The 23,562-nt window shown below is 40.7% G+C and overlaps 1 protein-coding gene across 1 annotated transcript in view; it reads right to left on the reverse strand.

Moving 5' to 3' along the window:
- LRP1B (LDL receptor related protein 1B) overlaps positions 1–23,562 on the reverse strand; it is a 3,669,685-nt gene that overhangs the window by 1,912,026 nt on the left and 1,734,097 nt on the right. Inside the window, exon 18 of the mRNA XM_086955170.1 lies at positions 14,854–14,970. Coding sequence (XP_086811296.1) covers positions 14,854–14,970 — 117 coding nt within the window. The remainder of the gene's footprint in view (positions 1–14,853; positions 14,971–23,562) is intronic.

A 23,562-nucleotide genomic window follows, 5' to 3' on the forward strand; every position in this document is an offset into this window, starting at 1 on the left:
TAAGACAGGTCCTTAGCGGTTCTTGTGAGACCACATGTAAAAGGTTCGACAAGTTGATGAGAAGGTCATATCAAGAGGCGAGGGATTTTTTCCTTCAAAGGGTTTAAGATTTAAGTTGTTTAAAATAGCGCAATATAATTTGGGAAAAAATGTTGACTAGAAAAAAGGCGGAGAGAAACTTTTTGGTGGCTTGGCATTGATAAGAAAATAACTGAATAGGTAGTGAAATGTTTGGAAAGTTATGAGAGTGATAAAAGACAAAAGGTAGGGGAGCAGTCAGTTAAGGGGTTGATTGTGAATCCAGTTATGCCATGGAATATGGTGTGTGCAGATAGCATTGGGTCATGGGAGGGGTTGCCGCTGATGAAAGATTTGCATTAGCCTTGGTGGATATACATTCCAAGTAGCTGGTTGTGAAATTAATGAGTGAGATTTCTACGAGGAACACTATCAATGTGTTGGATGTAATTTCTTACAGAAGAAGGATATCCAGTGAAACTCATTAGTGATAATGCGACTCATTTACCATCAGAAGAATCGTTTTTCAATGTTTGTGGCCTAAAGAATTTACGTATGTCGTTGTACAATAACCAGGAAAATGGTGATGTTGGAAGGGTGAAGCACATGGTACAAGGCATGCAGATGTCAGAGGAAAAAAAGGGTAAGTTAAAGCCATGGTGTATCTGTTGGGCTTATATAACCACTGAACGTGGTGTGACTAAGGATGTTCACTTTTATGTGATAAGAGGGCAAAATGCCAATATCAAAATGTCACGAGCACTGATGTTAAAGTGTTGGGTGGTTAGGAAATTGTCGATGGTGGAGGAGAATCTAAGGGAGGGAGAGATAGGAAAATGTCAAAGTGAAGTTGGTGCATTGAAAGTAGGCTATTGAAATGTGATGGCCCGTTTAAGGTGAAAGGAGTGCATAATTTGTTTGTGATTTTGAAGAATGATGAGCAGTGGAATTAGAGGAGAGTGGCATTGTATGGGAAAGGTGATGGGACCAATGTGGAAAGTGTTGAGAACTGTAGCAACTTCATGCTGATGGATGATGGTAAAGTGTTTGCCAGAAATGTAGGAGTAGATGTTTACAGCACTACTAGGAGCAATGTCAGTAGCAATGCCAGGTATCAAGAGTCCAATGAAAGGGGAGATGGAGGTGTCTCCAGCAACATTAGAACATACGGTGGTCAAATGCTGGAAGGTAGGAGATCACAAGGAACATGGTGAGTTCACAGACCACCTGGGTGCCTACATGATTATGTAACATAGTATAATTACGTGTATTTTTGTTTATGTATTTCTATATTTCATTTCTGGGGGAAAGATCGTTCTACTTTGTAATGGGGAAAAGACATGTTGTATCATTAAACATCTATATGTGGAACTTTTGTTATGTGAGATTTCTGTTGTAGTTAGATTCTATGACTCAGCAGTGTTCCTATGGGTGACAGTTATATACTGTCTGGTGAGGGAGCAACTATAAAGCATTCTACAAGTCTCCTGCCAGTGTATCGCAAAACTGTGTCACATTATAAACATGAGAACATTTTCACCATTCACTGTACTGTGAGATGTTTGTTCTCTGCTGCTTGTGCACACCTGCCCGGATTCAGCTAAGATCTGAAAACAAAATTGTATTCCAGTTCTGCAATTCTAAAAACTGTCCCTTTGGTAAATACTGAGTGCTTAATTTGCGGAATTAGGCATAATTACGCATTTTGCATATGTTGAGACCATCTTTTCATTTATATTTCAATTACAGCTTAAGGAAAGAATAATAGGCTGCACTAAAAAGTATGGAACACGAGTGGTAACTTTAGTCAGCATGTGCTAACGTGATAAAGTAAAAGAAATCATGTTAAAATGCATTGAGTATGTTTAAGTTTCAAGTTTCATTGAGTATGCAAAACATGAACTTGCAAAAAGCGTTTATTGGAAATTGAGAGTAAATGCTGTTACTCACAGACAGACAGACAGACAGACAGACAGACAGACTTACATACATACATACATACGGACGGACGGACGGACTGACGGACGGACGGACTGACGGACAGACAGATCGATAGATAGATAGATCTAAATATCTATCTATCTATCTATCTATCTATCTATCTATCTATCTATCTATCTATCTATCTATCTATCTATCTATCTATCTATCTATCTATCTATCTATTTATCTATCTGTCCATCCGTCCGTCCTATCGATAGATAGATAGATAGATAGATAGATAGATAGATAGATAGATAGATAGATAGATAGATAGATAGATAGATAGATAGATAGATAGATAGATAGATAGATAGATAGATAGATAGATATATTTTTGACTCCAGAACTGAGTGAGAATGATATGGGATAGAAACCTACTTCTTTCTTAAAATCCCCGCTAAAGACATAACACTGCGTGAAACGAATAATTTCGTTGAAAGTGATGAAACCAGGGTAGAAGCTTTTGCGGTAATCACCAGTAAACCCCGCTTAGATTTTTAGATCACAGAAGGAGCTGTTGTGTATTCCTAAAATTAAAAAATGGCTGTGAGTGGCTGCAGCACTGTTAAGAACCTAACATTCTTTATCATTCAATGGAATGGAGAGTACAATCACATATATTGAAATGGAGCCCAGACTTACAAAAATTCATTCAATGCAAATCAGCAACTAAAATTACTGTGCTGAATTGCTTGCAAGGGGGAGAGAGAAACAGCACTATAGTACTCAAATATGGCGCTCTTTTACCGTCTCCCTGATGAGTACACCTTTGAGCGATAATGTAAGGGTGTGTGCGTTATGTAAGGTATCGTTTTTGTTTTGGAAGGTGACCGTTCTGGTGCAAAAAGTATCCTTTATCACTTGTCCTGCTTTATATCTCTGCTGTATGATGCAGCACGCATGCAAAGTAGGAAAAGCAAGAAGAAATGAAAACATTTTGCCTGCATCAAGAAGGTGTAGATTTTTGTCCAAATTGCAGTCTTCAAATGTTTATAGATAGAATTTTGCATCAAAGGCCCAGGGTGGTTATATGGTCACGCCCATGTACCACCTATGGAATGACCCCTTTGTCCTTAGTAACAAAAAGTAATGCAAAACAGTGCGCTGGCTAAGCTTGAATGCACACAAAGTTCTCCTCCTAGTAGACGAAGTACTAAAAATGGGCACTGAAAATCCCTGTGCCCAACTTAGTACTGAACTCAACATTTAATGGGGCCTTTAGAAGCTCCGAAATTATGGGATTTATTCAGTAATATTTGTGTGGCAAAACACAATTTTTCTACAAGATTATATGACCCTGAGGTGTGAGTGATATTGTGATATTGTGCTACGTAAGACTTTAGCAAAGATTTCCGTATGTGGTTTATAAAAAGCATGGTGTGTAAAACAAAACAACATAAACAACAATATGTTTGTGTGGAGCATTAGAAAATTGAATTCCATTTCTTAGTCTGTGCCAGTATGGGCCAACAAACCTCTTTCTCTTCAAAATATCTGATTGAAAGGATTACCTCCCTGTGAATTTGATGGGCTAGATTCTTTTATGTAGATGAGTTGGGCAGTATTATTTAAAATATGATATCTGATTTTTGTGTTCCATCTCATGAATGTAGTGAACTAGAGTTATAGAGCAACTAAGCACAGTACAGTTGTACTCAAATTGACCAAAATTCGAAAATAGGGAAAACGTTTTGATGTAGAAATAATCCTACATTTAAAAAATCTTAGTTAATATACCACGACAGATGCAATACCTCACAGTACAAATATCAGAGTATGTGGAGTAGCAAGGGGGTGTGATTGTTTGCACTGCTGCACGATAAATACAAATTTAAAAGAATGCATTACAATGTATTATTGTAGTTAAGTACTTTTTCTTGTATGTCCTTGTGAGCAAGCCGTCCAATGGCCTTTTTTAAACAAGGCTTCTTGACAGGCTCATCAATTTCAACAAAGACAAACAGTAATGTTGAACATGCCATGTATCTTTGAGTAACGGCCATGCATGGTGTGTTTCAATCAAGCTTTGGTGTCAGGCGAGCATTGAATCCAGGAACTATGAAATTAATAGCTGATCTGATAGGCGCCATTAGGTAAAAGGCACAAGCTAACCTTCAGCTACTAACCAGAAAAATAGCTTTACAGTCATGCCCTAGAATTCAACTGAAAAGCCCTGCACACTTGACATTGCCAGGCTGTATTATTATTTCAAGCAGAGTGCCTCTCAATTGGAAATCAATCGTTTTTATATGGCTACTAACCATCGAAATACAATTTTGGTCATGCTATTCCTTTTCATTAGATGTAAAAGTTAATGCTCAAGAAACAAGAGAAGTCTGTGTCAGACTAGTCATTTTTTTAACGCAGCTTTTTAGACATTGCTTAAAATTAGACGGTGTGGTATACAGTACGGGTTTTGTGATATAAGTGCTATCTGTACCACACTACATGTGAAATTGGTTTTCTTGCAACAGTCAAGATTAGGAGCCACAATTTCAAGTCAATTTTAAACCATAGACTATAAAATGAAGCAGTCTGCTGAGATAACTAGTTAATTATCCACTTCTGATATCTGTGTACAGAAGGCACAGATAGGACAGGCTGTATACACAGAAGTCTTGTATTCTTTTGAGGTTGAACATTTAAATGACATTCTCATGACAGGAATGTACCATACATGGTATATGGGCATGTACCCGTACCTGAAGTCAGTCAACCAACTGTATATGGATCTTGAATTCTAGCACCCTGATCTAGTTTGGGTGCTGAGGTCCAAATCTGTCAATTGTTAGTCCAAAGTCTAGGGATTGTAGTGTGACATCAAGCATGCCCTCTTTATTGATATGGAATTACAGTCCATGTCGTGATTGGTTGGTATGAAGCAGTGCTAATGAGTGCTGAAGTGCTTGTGCTCTCTCCTTCAACCAGTTTCAAATTTGCTGACACCCACCCAAATGGCACATTGAATTTACTTATAAGTCCCTAGTACAATACCACTACAAGCTCCCATGGCCTGGACATTACATATTACCAGGGAGCATGCAGCACTCCTTATTTGACCTACTTAAGTATCCCTTTAAAACATGTCTCAGGCCTGCCATTGCAGCATAAAGTGCAGATTTAAAATGCAAATCTGACCTAAGAAAATAAAAATATTGCCGAGCCTAAACCTCACTTTTTAATATATATAGGTCACCCTATGGTAGGCCCTAAAAAGCCCAAAGGGAAGAGTGCATTGTACTTAAAAGGTATGACATGTGTTGTTAGGTTTTAAATGTCCTGGTAATGAAAAACCTTCAAAATTGTATTTCACTTTGATAGCATTTGGTTACTGAATTCAATTTAATAAGCACTAACCTTTGATTGGAGACAGGAAGAAATGCCATGCTTGGTCCAAAAAGAATTGTAATGTTAAATCCTATTTTATGGTGCAGTCAAATGTTAAGTCACAACTTTGAAAATCGCACTTTTTGAAAGTCGGAATTTTCATGTCCTTACCATTTGGTGCCTGCAGCCTGTGCCCTGTGTGACAAGACTGCTCATAGTAAGTAGGTGGCCTTTGTGTATTCCTTCCGGATAGTGCAACAAAGGAGACTTAGGGCATCATTAGGATGGCGGATGGACGTAAAATGGGACTGCCCACCATATGTGCGGCAGTCCCGTGGGGGTGATTAGGATGCGCCTGCCACACTGGCAAGCGTATCCTGCATTTTTAACATTGCGGCGGGCCACCATAGGTACCCCCATGGGCCCCGTCCACCCCTCAACATCCTGGGGGCCCCCCAACTTCAAAATGCACATGCCTATCTGTGGCGGCATTGCCGCCATGGAAAGGCTGCCTCCCACATGCATCCTGATATGGATGGCGGTATCTAGCAGACACCGCCACCATATTAAACCCTTTTCCGCACGGCCCACTTGTCGACCAGGTGGAAAAGTGTTGGACGTTCTTCCTGTCTGCCGCGGTACCCCTGCCATACTATTATGGCGCGGGGAAATGGGTGTTGGGCAGGGAAGGATGTAGGGCAGATCGCCTCCGCCATGCGGGCAGTAGCGATTTGCCCTACATACTAATGGACCCCTTAGTGTTGATAGAATTGGCCATTCTGTCAGGATGGATGGGTTTGGGGCTGTTCACTGCCACACCTACATTTCAAAGGGCTACTTCCAGCATACTCACAAAGGAACTTGACTCCAGCCTTTAGTCAACATAGAGCACTTGTAGACTGGGTCGGGAAAGGACACTTCTGAAATTAGATTGCAGGATAGCCTAGATGGTTATTATCCTTCTGATTAGGGCACCAGGTATAGATATTGGACCCACAAACCAGCTCTTCATTAGACACCTAGACCTGCAGGGCACCCACCAGAAGGACTGACTTGTACTTCACAGAACTGCCCTACTATTTGAAGCCTGCTTTGCCTCAGTGGACTGCCCTGCTGCTATCAGAGGTCTACCCTGTCGTTGAAGCCTTCCTTGTACCCTTAGAGGATTGTCCTGTGGCTTGAGGCCTGCCTTGCTGCTTGATTCTAGGGCAACCAGAGTGACTCCAATGGCACGTTATCTGTGTGAGCTACAGGGAAATAATAAGCACTAGAGACGTTGAACCCTGCACCTGGCCTCTGCCTGTAATGATCTTGACCCGCAAGTTTTGGCCAAACAGTCCTGGACCCTTAGAAGTGGCGCTAATGGTCTTCTCCTACCAAAAGCTGAAACTTGGGACTTAGAAAATGTTCCATCAAAAAGTGATCTGAGAACCGGCAGAAGACAAGAGGTGCAACCTTGGTCAGCCTGACTTCATGGTAGCTCCTGCTACATTCTTCTTTGCGGTACAAAAGGGGGTGGTGATGGACGGAGCATCTGAACCAATCAAACACTCACACCCAGTCAACAGATCTGGATTTAATCATCACCGTTCTTTAGCCCACTCTGCCACCACAGTTCAGACATGGCCATATGCAAATCAGTCTGACCCTGTGCTTCATGGGAACAGTCAAACCCGAACTGCCAAGCCATGCCTTCTCTGGACCGGAATCAAGCTTGCTAGGACCGGTTTCTGGCATTCCAGCCGTCTTCAGCCAGGCTTGCTTGAATCCAGTGGCAAAGTGAGCAAGGGACTCACGTCTGAGCTTACCCTGCCAACTTATGGCGAAAAAAGCAGTACAAAAGGGGGTGATGATGGACGGAGCATCTGAACCAATCAAACACTCACACCCAGTCAACAGATCTGGGTTTAATCCATCACTGTTCTTTAGCCCACTCTGCCACCCCTGTTCAGACATGGCCATATGCAAATCAGTCTGACCCTGTGCCTCATGGGAACAGTCCAGCCCGAAAAGCCAAGCCATGCCTTCCCTGGACCGGAATCAAGCTTCCTAGGACAGGTTTCTGGCATTCCAGCCGTCTTCAGCCAGGCTTGCTTGAATCCGTCCATCACCACCCCCTTTTTTTGAGGTAGCACAAGGAATGATGAGGAAAGGCCTTCTTGGTTACACTCATTATTTCAGTACACCACCGAACCCACTGAATTAATGATATTTCCATATAACTATTGATCAAGGAGTTCACTTTTTTGATTAGCTTTTTTTCTAATCTAAAACATCCGTAGCAGAATCTGAGATAACAAAAAGACTGAAAACATAATGTTAATTGGAAGGAGAAATTAATTGAAGGAATACTTATTTTATAATTTGAGGCCAAAATTACATGTCACACATCTTGGCATAGGTTTCCTCAGCTGTGCTAGAATATTCAAAACTTCAACCCAAGCTTAATTACACTTACTCTCTCATGTGTTGAAGTAGTTGTATAACTGAAATCTTGGATCATTGACACAATATCGGAATCTACAATATCATGTAACACAAATATCATGGAAAAAATATTGCTTACAAAAAGATAGTTTCACACTAATATTATTAAAACATGCAAAAATATTGTTTGTGATAAATATTTTCCTCAAATTAGTTAATCGTAAATATTTTAATATGTACCATTATTTGATGGTTTAAATAATTATCGCTAATATTTAATACCATATGTAAATGTATACTTTTATAAACACAAACATATTAATATGCACAATATAATTGTATATGTGTGTATGTGTGTATATGTCAAAACAAGACCCTCTCAGGCATAGAGTGCTGCAAAAACTATGCAAAAAGTAGCAGAGAACTCTGGAAAGTTACCAAGTTTAGGTGGAGAGCAGCTCCTGTATAAAGCACCCTACAACACCAACGACACCCTGGGTGCTCCCTTATGTCTGTACTAAACTAAACCTTTCAGAAGAGCTATAATGATAGTGAAACACATGTCAGGGCCTCCCTTTACTCATTCCAGGTTTGCTTGATGGTATTGTACCAGTCCAAAGCTGTAATGCTGTGCGTAGAGTGGCTAAGGTTTTTTGCAATTTACAGCTCAGCATGGATGGCAGTGTGCTAATTCTATGCTCAAAGACTTCGCTGTAGAAATGGCAAAATACTTTGTCCCTTTATACCTCAGCATAGATGCGATGCACTAATCCTCTGCTTATAAACTTTTTTTTCTTTTTTTTTTCTTTTCTTTTTTTTTTTTTTTTTCTGTCCTCATTTGCCTGTACCTCTTAACCCAAGACTGTATAGCCAACCGCCTATTCGTGCGACCAGGGATGGAACGCACCTCACTGCCACCACGACCTTGGGAACCAACTTGGCGGGAGAATATATCTGGGTTTACTGAGGCATTGGTGGCGGATGGCGGCCTGCCAAACCCATCCCAGACTCCATCAAGGTAGGAACTACCGCGAGGCCCAACTCGTATCTTTCGAAACCGCCACAGTGGACCCTGGAGTTTAAAGACATAATCATAGGACCCGGGGAAAAGAAAAAAAAAAAAAAAAAAAAAAACCCCGGTGCACTAACACCAAGAAATCAAAAGGTTCCAAAATGTAAGGTTATTACTGCTACAAGGTCTAGCCAAATCTACCTTTGATGTTTCAGGTAGAGATGACAACCAACTGGCGTGCTTATAAACTTTGATAAGAAAGCAGACATTTGAGGTGAGCAAATTCAGTGTATCGCTGGTGTTGTGGGAAGCTCTGTACATGACGCTGGGCAGTTCCTGATCTGTTTTCAAACAATTTATTTTGCATTCTCCCATTTCTACATATTTATTAATTTTAGCAAAAGTGTGCAAAATGTTATCCTTGCCATCCACAAATAGTTTAAAGGTTGCTGTTCCTACTACTAAGGCTGAATAGTTTGATCTTGCCTGAGGGCACAGGCCAAGGGCTCGATAAATAATAATAATAGAATGGGAGACAGGGGACTTGAGTCCCTCAGCTAATAGCAATTACCTCTGCTAACTCTCAATTCACTATTATGGATACCTTGCCATTTACATATAAGTTCCTAATTGTGCGTACAAACTTGCAAGAGAAAGCAAATTTATTTAATTCAGAAAAAAAGATGTTCCACTATACCATGTCAAACGTTTTCTCTGTGTCTACCATTATGATTGTTGCTTTAGTCTCCTCCATTTAAGAAATTGATTCTGGCCCTCATGAATAACACTATGTACTATTGGCGCAAGACTATTTGGCATAATTTCCATAAAAATATATCATCTGCATTAAGTAAATTTATAGGATGGTACAAATTTTCATCACCCTCTGTTTTTCATTTTTGTAAGACACTCACCACTGCAGATTTCACCCCCTTCTAGGATATTATTGTACAAACCCAATAAAAACATACTCCATAAGGGTGCAAACAGCTTATAGATCTCTACAAGAATCTCATCATTCCCACAGTCTTTTGCCATGGGAGATCCCTTCACCACCTGAGCAACTTCTGCTAAAGTAATTGGAGCACTCAGGGCCAGATGTAGGTCACCAAATACTGGTCGGTAACAGCCAATTTCGGCCGTTACCGACCGGTATTTGGTGATTGAGATGTAGGGGGCCTAAATCTTACCGAATTGGTAAATTTACCGAATCGGTAAATCTATATGTAGGTGGCACTGCAAACAGTGCCACAGGCCCTTAAGAATTCGTTATTTACCATGTAATACTATTGCATGGTAAATAACAAATTCCTGTGTACATGCACATCTGTGCATGTACACCTGTGCCATGTGGCACACAGACATGCCCTAAGGGCATGTATGTGTGTCACATGGCACACAAGCCAGAATCAGGGGTGCAACTGAGTGTCAAAGTGACACCCTGTCCCCCTTGTCAATTCGGCAATTTTACTGAAACGGTATTTACCGATTTGGTAATTGCCATAGGTTCCTATGGGCCTCAAGGCCCATAGGAATCAATGGCAATTACCGAATCGGTAAATACTGATTCGGTAATTACCGAATCATTCCGATTCGGTAAACATTACCGAATAATTACCTACATCTTATTTACCGAATCTAAAATACAGAATCGGTAAAATTCGGTATTTTAGAGTCGGTAAATAAGATTTGCCTACATCTGGCCCTCAGAGTGTTACCCTGCTCTTCTGTAACTGTGCAGATAATGTTTTGCTTTAGCAAGATCATGCTTGGTCTCTCTCAGAGAGGACGTTAGAAATTGGCTGTTTCCTGATTGTGTGTTGTTTGCAATTACTGCCTCAAAATACTTTCCCCTCTCTCTTACATTAGACCGAAAAGCAATCACCTCTCTCTTAAAAAACTTTAAACATGCCCCACACTAAATATATAATGCCCGTGCCAATATTGCTCTAAAAAAACTGTTCTATTAGCTTGCACATTTGACCTACCCACTGTTAGTAATTAAAGATCTAACGAAGGGCAGTTTAGTGCGACCATGTTGATGCCCCGAAAAAAAGCTCATTTAATGTAATAATTGCGTGATCTGAAAAAGGATTTGCTATTATCTCTAACTGAACTCTTAGAAAAGCATGGGACAGTAGAAAATAATCATTTCACAAGTGTGAATCCTATCCGTCAATTGGTTGCAACACCAGTAGTCTAGCACTGCCAAATCTCTCATCAAAGTGTGTAACATAATGATTGATTGATCTTGGCTTTCGCTGAAGTTTATTGTCCCAGATGAATCTATAGCAGGATCTGGGAGAATAGTGAAATCACCTCCTATTATATTTAAACCAGCCAAATGCCATGCAAAATTGTAAAGAGACTGCACAACTTCAAGAGAGTCTTAAATTGGACAACAAAAACTGCCCAGGTTTAACAGCTGGAACAAAATCCTCATCTGAACCCAGATCCATCTTGTGCCTAAATCTCAATTTACATTGAATCACCAGAATAGTGACCCCCATAAAAGTTAGATGAAGCATAAAATTTATGTTGAACATACCCAATAACTTTTCCCAGAGGAGTCTCATTTTTATAATGTGTTCCTGTGAGAAATATATATCCGCCTGAAGTGGTTTAAACCATGCTAATATTGCCCCACGTTTCCTGCTACTATGGAAACCATTGACGTTATATGAATGATTTTTTAGCGGCCGAGGACCGAATAAAAAAGAAAACAATTTTAGCCACATCAATACATGGGAACAATCCCTCTAATCCACCTGTGCAAGTGCATGTTTTTGTCCTTTCTCCAACACTCCACAGCCTCCCACCCGTCACCCCCTCCCCATGAGCCACTCCTCTCCCCCTTTGCCATCACCTTCCCCCTATCCTACCCCCAGGGAGTGCATCCCGGAGAGCCCTCCCCATCCTGTGTCCCCCAGATGAGACTGCCTGTCCCCTAACCCTCCCAAACTCCCCTTGTGTGAGTGCACTCAGAAGCCATCTACTCGGGTAGCTGCCTTTCTGCATGAAAGAAAAAGCCCATCATAGAGAGGCAGGGGGATTATTCAACCTTTCGATATATTGCTGCAAGTATTCTATCTGTATATCAGTGTTTAGTCCCATCCCAATCAGTCGCTTTATTAGAACTCTGTTTCCTTTGCAGTAGAAACTTGTTTGTTTGCTCAGTTGATCCTAAAATCTGAAAATGACCTTCTACTAATACTTTTAGCTTAAATTGTTGCACCATGGCGGCATGAATCCCTTGCTTCCTAAAGGGTTCAATCATCAGCTTAAATTCCCACCGTTGGAGAGCAGCAACTGCAGACATATCTGAAAAGTTATTAAAATGTCCTTTGTCTATCATCTGAAACCCCTTTGATTTTATGCCCTCGGACAGAACTCTCTGTTTTATCTGAAAATCCTACAATGGAAGTGGGAATTTTTCATTAAAGGGTTGAGCAAAGGGAAATTGATGGGCGCGCGTAGTAGAAAGATCTTCGGGTTTTGCAGAATTGAGACTTGAGAAGCGGCCCGTTGTATTTCCCCAACTAACCATAAGGAGCTTTAGGGAAAGGGTTGTTAGATTTGTCACTCTAAGGACCAGAAGTTGCAAGGATTTTTTCACATTCCTCTAGTGTTTTAGAGAAGAAAATGCCTTATCCCCCTAGAATGGTGGGCAAGGTGGTTTTGTGCCAAATAGAGGATATGGAGGTTTCTCTGAGATATTTTGCTGGTCCTGAGCTCTGTAAGGGATGGGGCTATTTAACAAATCTAGGGCTAAACTTCAGATCATAGAATTAAGCGAATCTTCTAGCACAGAAGCAGCTTTATCATCAAAGGGGCCCACCCATTCTGGTGTTATTATGTTGGAGACACCAGCATTGTAGTTATCGCCATATCCTTCCTGAGTGCCTAATAAGCCTACTGGGTATTGTACTGTGCCACAAAGTCTTGCTGCGCTCAAGAGCTGGCTCCATTCAGTTTCCTCCCTAGCGCCCGAGTGCTGAAGCTGTGTATTTGAAAGTCAACAGTCTTATATCCAAAATATTTTGGGGAGCCTTTGACATTTTGGCCAACTTTGTCTTTGCAGGAGTGCACCCTTGCCCAACTGTCTCACACACTGTTGCCCGCTGCATTGGCCAAATAAGCCTAGTTACTATGTTTTTTACAAAATACACCTCTTGAAACAAGAAAGTCACCAACCGCTACACAAGTGCTAATAACATTTTTCAAAGCTGCTCCATCTTCTCCGGTAATTTTGTTATTTCTTCTTACTCAGATGTTGCCAGTCCTCGAATGAAACATATACAATCCTGGCTGGTCTTAACAAAGCCCAAATACAGGAGTGCCCAGTTTCTTTCTGTTTCCCTCCTTGCAGTTCGGCAGCACCGTTTCTTTGACAGACATTGCGGGCCCTTGAACAAACAAAAGATCCTGGCTGGTCTTAACGGGGCACTGATATAGGAGTGCTCAGACCACCACAAGCTGCTAGTCAAGCCACTTCCATGGAACACCCAGCACTCACTGTCCTCCAAGGGGGAAACCTAATGAAGCCTCTGAGGTAGCCTACCAAGTGTTAACTTCCCCCACCATCCATTCACCTCCTACTGCAAGCTTTAAGTTTTTTTAATGTTATCAGACGTACACCTGATTCTGTCAGTTTTTTTCCCTAGGTGCCAGCAGATGCCCTTCTGCAAACAACAGTGGCTCTTCCGGAAACCGGCCTATAGATGTGGAGCATGATGGGAGCACTCACTGCCATACATTGCTTTCTCGAGTGTTCTTTGTTGTTACTGAGTTCTGAGTCTCTACTCGGCTGTACCTCACTGATTAAGCCTTGAGCTGCTTTCCCGCTGCCCCGGGAGTCAGAGCCAGGTGGAGTAATTAGCCCCTAGATTGAGACGACCCAGGACACCAGAGGTAACAAATAACAGTTGTCACAGTGCCCAATAACTATGGGGCATTTTATCAAGGACCGTTTTTTAAAAGTAGCGCCGTTTTATCGGCAGGAAACTGCCGATAAAATGGAGATAATGGGCTTGATAATGCACCCTTGTTAATTCCCATAGAAGCCCATGTTCTGATGTTAACATTGGCTTCGATCGGAATTAACAAGGGCGTATTATCAAGCCCATTATCACTGTTTTATCAGCAGTTTCCTGCCGATAAAACATCGATAATTTTAACACTGGTCCTTGATAATGTGCCCCTATGTTGCTAGAGGGTGCTCTGACCCGGATTTCAAAAACCCCACATATGTTTGAGGATTGACTGAAATTGGTCAGCATTACCTCGTTACCCACACCGTTTTATTTTCTTTGCCAAAATTCTGATGGCAGAATTCTTATTTCAAATGCAAAGAAAGAGGAGAAAAATATTATTTGTCATTAGTTGTCATTGCCTACATTGTTGGGATAATTATCCTGAAAAAATAATTATAAAAGATAACCTCACTAGCTGGCAGATCTACTTTCAGCGAGCACCCATACCCCGGTGACAGTTGTTTAGATATCTCCACTGTCAACCATTTATGTCAAATCATGGCCTGTGTATTTATCGTGTCCTAGGATTACTAATTCTATATTAATGTATCATCAGAGGTGACAAACCAGCAGCTGGAAGACTTTCAGGTAACATTGGTCAAGATACACATTGTTTCTAGTGTTCATTCATTGAAATGGAACAAAATACTATTCCTAAACAACTGCTCTCTTCCTGCCGTATCTTTCAAAAAAACAAATGTCCATTAAAATTGTTGCTGGATGTGTAATAATTACAAAATGGGGTTATATGTTCTCCATTGAACAGTGGGTGCATAGAATATCCTGAAAAAGGCCATTTGATCCTGGCTATCTCTGCATCTTCATAGCAGACTTGCAAATGTGTACCATCGAGGCATTTTATGACATTTCAAACTTCCAAAATGACCTTCAGAGAGCTCTCGTGACCACAGCTCTGGCTAATGCACCTCTCTCCGCTGATAACTATGGATACACCTGTTGTAAGGGCTAAATTAGTTATGGTGGCGCGCCAAATTTGAGACAGGGTCTACAAGGTAGTTTGAATTTGCACTATGACGAAACAAAAAAACTTACCGCAGTTTGTTGTTTCATCAGTTCTGTCCCCACAATCATCCTCTCGATCACACAACCAAGATCTTGGAATACAACGTCCATTCCCACAGGAAAATTGATCAGTTCGACAAGTCCTTGCTGAAAAAGATTGTTATTTTTTTCAGTGAAATATAAATGTAAAAAGTAACACGTAGATAGTTTAAAAAAAGACAACATAAATAATCACAGACCTCAAAGCCTCTTGAAAGTAATGGTATAAATTAAACGTGTTATGCTATTTAGAAATTATACTCTGCATGTGCTGCCATACCAGCTGGATGCTCAGTGAGCTGAACACTTGATTCTGGGAAGTGCAGTGTTCTGAAAGTCAATGGTTGAATCCTGGCAAAGAGACTCTGCGTTCATTGCTGGGGGTATCAGTAAATTGAGTACCATAATTTTGGCAATACAAATATCTCATTTTTATAACACTACAAAACTGCAGAAATGTTGTGTAAAATAGTATTTAATTGAAACTTGTTTATTGCGATAGCAATTGTTGATACATTTGTTTATTTATTTGTTAGTTTTAAAGAGCACTGCCAGAGCCCTGGAGTATCAGACAACTTTACAAGAAAAATTAGGAAGCGACTGTGATGTAAAAAACAGAGTAACTACTTCAGTACCATGTGCCCTCACAGGCAGATGAAACAAATGCGAGCCTAGCTATAGAAGATACCATATCTTTGCAGGATATTGGAATAACTAAGGGACTTATTTCTGGGAGGCACAGTTTCTTCGTCAATAATTTCTCTGCTACCTGCAATGTCTTGGAATAATGAAATATTGTCGCATTTTTCTTTTATTTCTTAGATATGAGCTGTCTTCAATATGATGTATACAAATCTATAACTTCGTGAATGGCTTAACTGTTATTGCATTATAAATAAAACAATTAGAGAAAAAAAGAAAGTTATTTAAAAACACTTAATTGGTTGACATCTGGAGGTTGTACTCTCCCACTTAAAAATAATTCACATTTTTCTCCAATCCCCACAACTCTCACTCACGTTTAGATTATATGTTGGTGTTTAGAGACTTAGTGAAATCTATAACTCGACCTACTATTGGTAGTATTGAAGTTTCGGACCATGCAATAATTTTGCTACACTTACAAACTGGTAACTTTTCTGTGTCTCATTCTCGTTGGCGTATGAATATTGATGTTGTTCTTCAAGACATTCATAAAGATACAATTTTAGAAGTCATTTATGAATACTTTTTACATAACTCTGATGATACTACCTCCCCTATTATAAATTGGAATGGTTTCAAAGCCTATTTAAGACGAATTGTTCTTTCTATAATGGCACAGGAGAATAAGAAGTTTAACACCAAGTTGTCACACTTAGAAAAATAAATAGCAAAATTTGAACAATTGTTTATTTCTTCCCAAAATCTTGATTTTAAAACCACACTGCAAAAACCTAGAAAAGTAAAACAACCGGTATTCAGATTGCTAACCAGAACGCTAAATTTGCTTTTAATGGTAGCAAGTCAAGAACATTTTTAACAAATTACCTTCACATTAAGAAAGATAGAAATCAAATTCACGCTATACACAGATACAATGGTACCATTGCTCTATCCACCCCAGACATTATAGCTAAATTCATTCAATTTTACTTGTCATTATATGGTAGTCCGAATGTTTTAGATTCTCAAATTAGAACCTTTTCTCCCCCACATTCGACATTCTGTAGATATTGAAGGAATTGTGTTAGCTAATGTAAACCTTAGAGCGTCTGCCTATGCAGGTGATGTTCTATTGTATCTAATAACCCTGCCACATTTCTATCCGTAGTGTTAGATGTTATATGTTTCAGGTTATACCTTGAATACTCATAAAACTGATTTTTTTCCCTTGAACGTTCACTGTACACCTTGAATATTTGACAATACTGAAATTATCCAACAAAAAGAGAAAATGTAATATTTGGGTATTTTATTCTCACTTCCCTTCAAACACTCCATTGCTCTCAACTGTGACCTATTTATTTACAAAAATTAGAGAACACATTAATTAGTGGTCCACACTGCATTTATCATGGTGGGGGAAACTTGAAACCATTAAAATGGTATTAGCCCCAATTATTTTATATACCTCATCTATGATCCCCTGTATACCACAGGTGGGATGGAAGCAATACGATTCTTCTTTAGGGGGAGGCCCCTTAAGTTCCTAGAATACAGCAAAATGCTGGAAGAGTTTATTCTTTTTTGTTTAAACAATAACAATTTTCTTTTCCAGGACCAGCGTTTTAGACAGATAAAGGGCATGGCAATGGGCACCTGCTTAGCCCCCAGTTATGCTAATCTTTTCATTGGCTGGTGGGAGAAGCAGGTGGCCTGGGCCGAAACGGCAGATGAGTGTGTGGATCATGTTGTGTGCTGGAGACATTACAAAAATGACCTCTTCATAATTTGGAGAGGGTCGATGGAATTAGCCAAGCAGTATGTCTCCAGCCTTAATAAGAACAGTCTCAATCTGGAGTTTACAGGGGAAATGAGCACCATACTAGTAACCTTCTTGGACCTAAGAGTCATTGTGTGTGTCAACAGCATTGTAAAGAAAAGAGACAGCAGCTAACTTAGTCCTTCATGGTACGAGAAGCCACTTGTATAATTTGATCCAGAGCATCCCCTATGGGGAGCTCCTGAGGACCAAGAGGAATAGCTCTATGCCAGAAGACTATCTTGAAGTGGCATCTCAAAGTTTGGGCCGCTTCAAAGTGAGAGGTTACTCAAAGAATACATTACAGGCAGTTCACCTGAAGACACTCACTATGGAAAGATCGGACCTCATACAGGGGGCAAGTAAAAATAAAAAGAGTGCAGAGACCAACAACTTCAGAATGATTACCAGGTATTCGAATGCGGGCAGTGAGGTGAGGGCAATCATGTAAATGATTTACCCGAGAGACCAGGTATCACTTTCAGGAGATCAAGATCTATCAAAGATTATCTAGTAGAAAGTCACTTCGGGCAGTAAAACAAGAACCAAGGGTCTGGGGCTCCTTTCCCTCTGGTAAATGCAGGACTTTTGCCACCAGTAAAAGGGTGACGGCTTATGAGGGGCCTGGTATAAAAAGGCATCTGCCCCTCTGAATCCATCTTCCGAGCCAAACTTAAAACCTGGCTCTTTTCCGGACTTTAGTCTCTCCACTGCTCCCCCTGTTTCACTCCCCCTTTCCCTTGGTAACTCTGGATTTTAGCGCCGGGACACCCCTTCGGGGGTAGCTGCGCGCTCTACAAACTACATAAAATAAATAAAAAATAAATATGTGGTATATTGCCTGACTTGCCCATGCAACCTCAGATATGTGGGGAGCACTATAAACCAGGTGAAAATGAGGGTCCTAGAACATCAATTCATTAATTCTATTTCAGTACAGCAGTTTGCTCGCAGCATTTCTCCGTACGGTATACTCATTTTGGTGCATTGGGGTGAAAACTAGTGGCATGCAGTGTTGTGTTCCCTGCTGTTGGCTTTATGTGGAGTCTAGTTTCTATCTCCCCTATTTGCACAAAAAACATCTTTGTCCAAAAATGTTATGCCACTCTTGCTAATAGTAGGAGTGAATTCTAAATTCAAGTCATTGGATTTCAAGAGGTTCACAAACTGGTGTGCAGATTCAGCAGTGCCCCTCCAAATTACAAACAAGTCATCAATGAATCTTGTCCACATAACCACGGGTTTGTCCCACACTTATGCGTGTTTCTTGCGGAGCACCTGTTCCTCCCACCAGCCCACAAGTAAACATGTGTAACTGGGGGCGAAACAGGTGCCCATCACAGGCCCCCGCTGCTGATGATTTAGCTAACCCCCAAACAAAAAGAAATTGTCCTCCAGACATTTCTTTGCCATGGACAATAGCATCTGGGTATGCTTGAATTGACTAGCCGGTCTCTCCTGTAGGAAATGGTCAATAGCTTTCAAACCATCAGTATGGGCAATTTGGTACACAAAGACGTTATATCAAGTGCTATTAACATGTAATCAGGTCCCATTGGTGTATCGTAAATCATTTTCAGGAAGTCACCCTGTCCCTCGCCATTGATGATGGTAAGTTCGATACAAACAGTTTCAGAAAACAGTTGATATATTTGGAGGTATTTTCCATCATGCTTCCAATGGCTGATATGATTGGCCGTCCAGAGGGTAGTTGGCATTTTTATGTACTTTTGGTATTAGATAAAAGACTGGTGTCCTTGGTTTGTCATTTTTGAGAAACTTCAGTTCCTAATCCGAGAGTAGTCCCTCCAGTCTCCACCGTTCTATGTCTTTTAAAAACTCCACCTATGTCTTCATCATTACTTCTAGCTTGCACCGTTTATAATAATCTCTTTGCCCCAATTGGGAAGCTGCTTCTTGCAAGTACATATTAGTTGGCCAGAAAACAACGATACCCCCTTTATCTGAATTTCTAACTACCACATGTTTGTTTCTTCTTAGTTTAGACACCAAATAAAAATACTTTCACTCATTGGTACTTTTTTCTCTTCAATTTCATTGGCCCTTAGTTGGATTTTTTTTTAGGCCTTCAACAAATAATTCGTGGGATATGTCTATGTTATCCTTGACTGTGGTCGGTGTCGTCCTTTAATGCGGTCTAAAGGGTGTAACTGCTGCTTACCCAATATTGATATTTTCTTCCCTAATCACATCCTGAATTTTAAATCCTGTATCCGGATCTTCGTTCCCCAATTCTAGCTGCCTCAGGGTTCTTAAAATGGACAGGTCCGCAATAGTGGTGCCTCCTGTCACTGTTATTGTTTGGGTTTGATCAGTCCTTGTACTAGGAGGTCTCTCCATAGTGGTGTGAATTTTTTGCAATTTTAATTTCCTCATAAATTTGAAAGTTTCGGTCCTGGCTTGTGGGTAGTTGAAAGTATTTTTTGGGCAAAATGACAGTCCGAGTTATAAGAATGCATCCTCTGGTATTGATAGGGTTAAGTCTGATAGATCTATAATGGACTTCCCATTCTCTGTTTCTTTATTTTTTACTTCTTGTGCCATGTTTTTTTTTGGTATTTTTGTTTTGTCTTGCTGTCTCTTTGTCGCTGCTTCCTCCTTCTGCACCTCCTCCTGTCAGCTTTTAATGCTTTGGGTTCTTTGGTCTCAATGTAGATCTTTGGTACAGTTAAAAAATCCAGCACAGACATGATCATTTTCCTCTTCGAGGTTGTGGAATCATCTTGCCCCTGGCCCCTGCTTAGGTCCTCATTGCTTGTCCCCACTTCCAAGCTAAGTTCGGTTTCAGAGTCTGTTACTGTGGTTTTCTTCCTTCCATTCATTCCCCTGTCTTGCTGCTGTTGTTCTTTCCTGAGGCGATCAAATCTTTGTGCAAAAGTGAATATTTAACCATTTCATAGTTGATCCAATCTCTCAGAAATTCTTTAACCTTTCTCTGTTTAATTATATCCTCATGCTTCTTCAATCTTGTTTGCATGTCAGTTTTGAATTTGGTAATTGCCTCCTTCTCCGATCTGCCATTTCATTCCAGTTCTAAATGTTTTATTTCTTGCAGTATTTTGGATCAATCCTTGTCAGCGTATTTGACTAAAATCCTTACCAGTCATACTGATACCTCTAAATTGCTTGTGGCCCACTCCTCCAACATCTCGGGGTCTGGATTTTCAAAGCTTGGCGGTATGATGATCCTCAATCCACGTGTAATCCTGCCCACACTTAGATATTTGGATAATGATTTCACTTCCAACCACTTAGTTATTTCCTTTCTGTTTAATTTCTCCAGGGTTTTTACTCTCTGCTGTATGTCCGTTTGTTGGAGGGAACTCGCAGTGTTCTGGGTTTCCCTCCTTGCTCCCTGTAAGCATTCATCACTGAACATGTGTTCAGCTTCCTCCTCCCTTTCACATATGGCTGTTGCTGACATTGCCTTTCAATAATATTGTGACACTGCTGAATCTCCAGTTGCTTTGGCAGTTATCCTCCTCCGCCCAGCACCTGCACCCGTACTGGTCTGCTCACCTGGGGTTTTCACCGTTCTTCAGTTCACCCTCCAGTTTGCCATGTCACGGTGCCAATCCTCCACTAATCCGGTCCTGAGTTTTTCAGTACAGGGGGCCTGCGGCTGCTTTCATTTTGCTCCTCTTTGACTTGCAGGGTAGCCACACAGCCTGTCATATTCAGCTGGAGTTGCTGGTCCTGATCATGGGTGGTCTGCTCGCGGGTGCAGCTTCCCCACCAATATTTCCACAGGGCTGGTCTTCACCACAACAAAACCAGAACAGACTTCCAATGCGGTCAACTTTTCCTTTATTTTTCACAGTCAGCCTTGCATAACGCGTTTCGGCAATCTCAGCAACCTTGGGCACATGCTATTACAGAGGAACATATCCCGGACTGACTTTTCAATCTCCTGAGACTGACTTCCACTGAAGACAGACTCTTGACAACATCTTCACAATAGGAAGGGGTGGGACCACACTGCTTATGGTCAATGCACCAACATTGGTGGAATACTCCAGGAAATGTTCAAGTAAGCCTGTAACCTGAACTGCATTTACCATAATGCTAAGGGGCGACATGTGCTGGGAGGTGAAGCAGTGTGCTCTGTTTGAAAAGGCTCCCTTGAGCCATTGAGCTCATGATCTTGAGGTGACGCACCTGCGAGAGGTACTAAGCCCTGAAAGTATTGTGCTCAGCAGCATTAGATAAAATTAGTTTTTATCTCTACTTATGACGAATGGCATCCAGAAACACTTGTCTAGAGATTTACAGCACTAACCTGCACCAACTTTGGTGGAATACTACAGGAAATATTCAAGTTAGTCTGTAACATGAACTGCATTTACCATAATGCTAAGGGGCGAACTGTGGTGGGAGATGAAGCAGTGTGCTTCCACCCCTTCCTAACATCTTCACATTACTTTGATACTTAGTATATTTCCATAGTATATTGCAACTTGGTTACTTTACATCATGCTTCGGGGTGATTAATGGCGATTGTTACCACACCAACTATGAAATTGACTTGGAGCGTACACAAAAGTAGTGCAAACCTATTGTTTTTAAAAGTATTATTTAACTCACAATGTTTATGTTTAAAATACTCATGAGTAACTATAAACTTGGCAGTCTCAACCATATATATATTAACTTGGATAAAGAAATTATGTGGAAAGCTTGAGTTTGAGAAATAATTGTTAGAAGCTTAATTTACGAGAACTTCAGTTGTAGGCTGGCAGAAGAATGTGCTGAAGTGGGATTTTATTACTTATCCACTCTCCAAAGACACTGGCAACGCCATTGCAGCCAAGGGTGTACCATGAATTAAAAGGAATGACTTCCCCTTGGTGGCAGCGAAAGCAGACAGCAAACACCCATGAAATTACGATGTCTGTACAGCATCATGAATAGCCACTTAAAATTAAACATTGAAGTTGCTTTGGCTGGACAAGTAGCCCCCTATTCTATTTCTATACAGGCCCTTATATTAGGTTATATTGTCAGGGGATGATGCTATGCAGAAGGGAGACACAAATGCCTCCACCCTGAGTCACTGCTCTGAAGCCAACTTGTGCATTGCCTGCAGCTGTATGCGCACTAGGCTTGGGCTGCAAATTCCGTTCCGCTTGCGGAATTTGGCTAATTTTGCATTCCGCGGAGAACGCGAAATTGCCCAAAATTTTGCTTGTTCCCATTCTCACAATGCTTGTTTGCAAGATATTTTCTCCTGAGCACGCACACAGCAATTGCGAACAAGAAAAAAAGCATTGCGAACAAGCGTGTTCGTGGAATTTCTGCATGTTCGCAGAGATTTTTTTACCGTTTCGCGCAGATTTGCTTAACGCGATTACGCAAATTCCACCCACCCCTAATGCGCACCCCAATGTATGACTCCTTTTGTCAGCACGTGGATAAACTACTCAAACTCACAAACACAAAACAAGTGGAAGCACAATTATATTCTCTGACAAAACACATCGCTTATGTCTTTTAACTTCCTTACAATTATAACATCCTGAAATGTGTAGGACTCTGTATAAAATGGTGTGAGAGAAAAAACAAGTTCTTGCTGGAGGGATCTGTTAGATAAGGATTGAGGGATAGAGCTCGAGAGATAAGGATAAGGATGTTCAGTTCCCCATGTTCCTGCACTCCAAAACTGATTTTTCCACTCAACCGCATCAATATTCATTCATATGCCGGCATCAATTTAGTCGCTACAAATGTATATTGTTCTGTTTTAGTCTTTTGGATTCCAAGGAGAACATATCTACATTAACTACTAGACATATTAACTAGATATAATAACAGTAATTAGTAGGCTTGTTGGAATTAACTGGTAGGCTACAAAAAGTTTTGATCTTGCACTAGACGTTCCTAATTGCAAAGTGAAAGAATTCAATTTTTTTTCCTTAAATGTTTACGTGCCCAGGCACTCTTCACTGGTTTGTTTCTGAGCTCAGCCACCGTTCCCTGGGGTTAGCAAACACCGCAGCCCACTGCACAGATCATATGTTTTCCTTTTAAATTGTTTGGCAACACTTTATTTTCTTATCAAAGAACTGCTAATGCCTGAAAATGTACCTTAAAGGCTGGATATTAGTGCAGTCAGCAAATGTTTCAAGAACTAATATTGTGGTTGACAGGAGTGTGAAAACACGTGCAGCCATTTTCAGTTAGCTTGGGAGAAAGGTTCTGAAATCTTTTTCTTGTAA

The sequence above is a fragment of the Lissotriton vulgaris genome, chromosome 2_1, assembly GCF_964263255.1.
Source record: "Lissotriton vulgaris chromosome 2_1, aLisVul1.2, whole genome shotgun sequence".
Lineage (NCBI taxonomy): Eukaryota > Metazoa > Chordata > Amphibia > Caudata > Salamandridae > Lissotriton > Lissotriton vulgaris.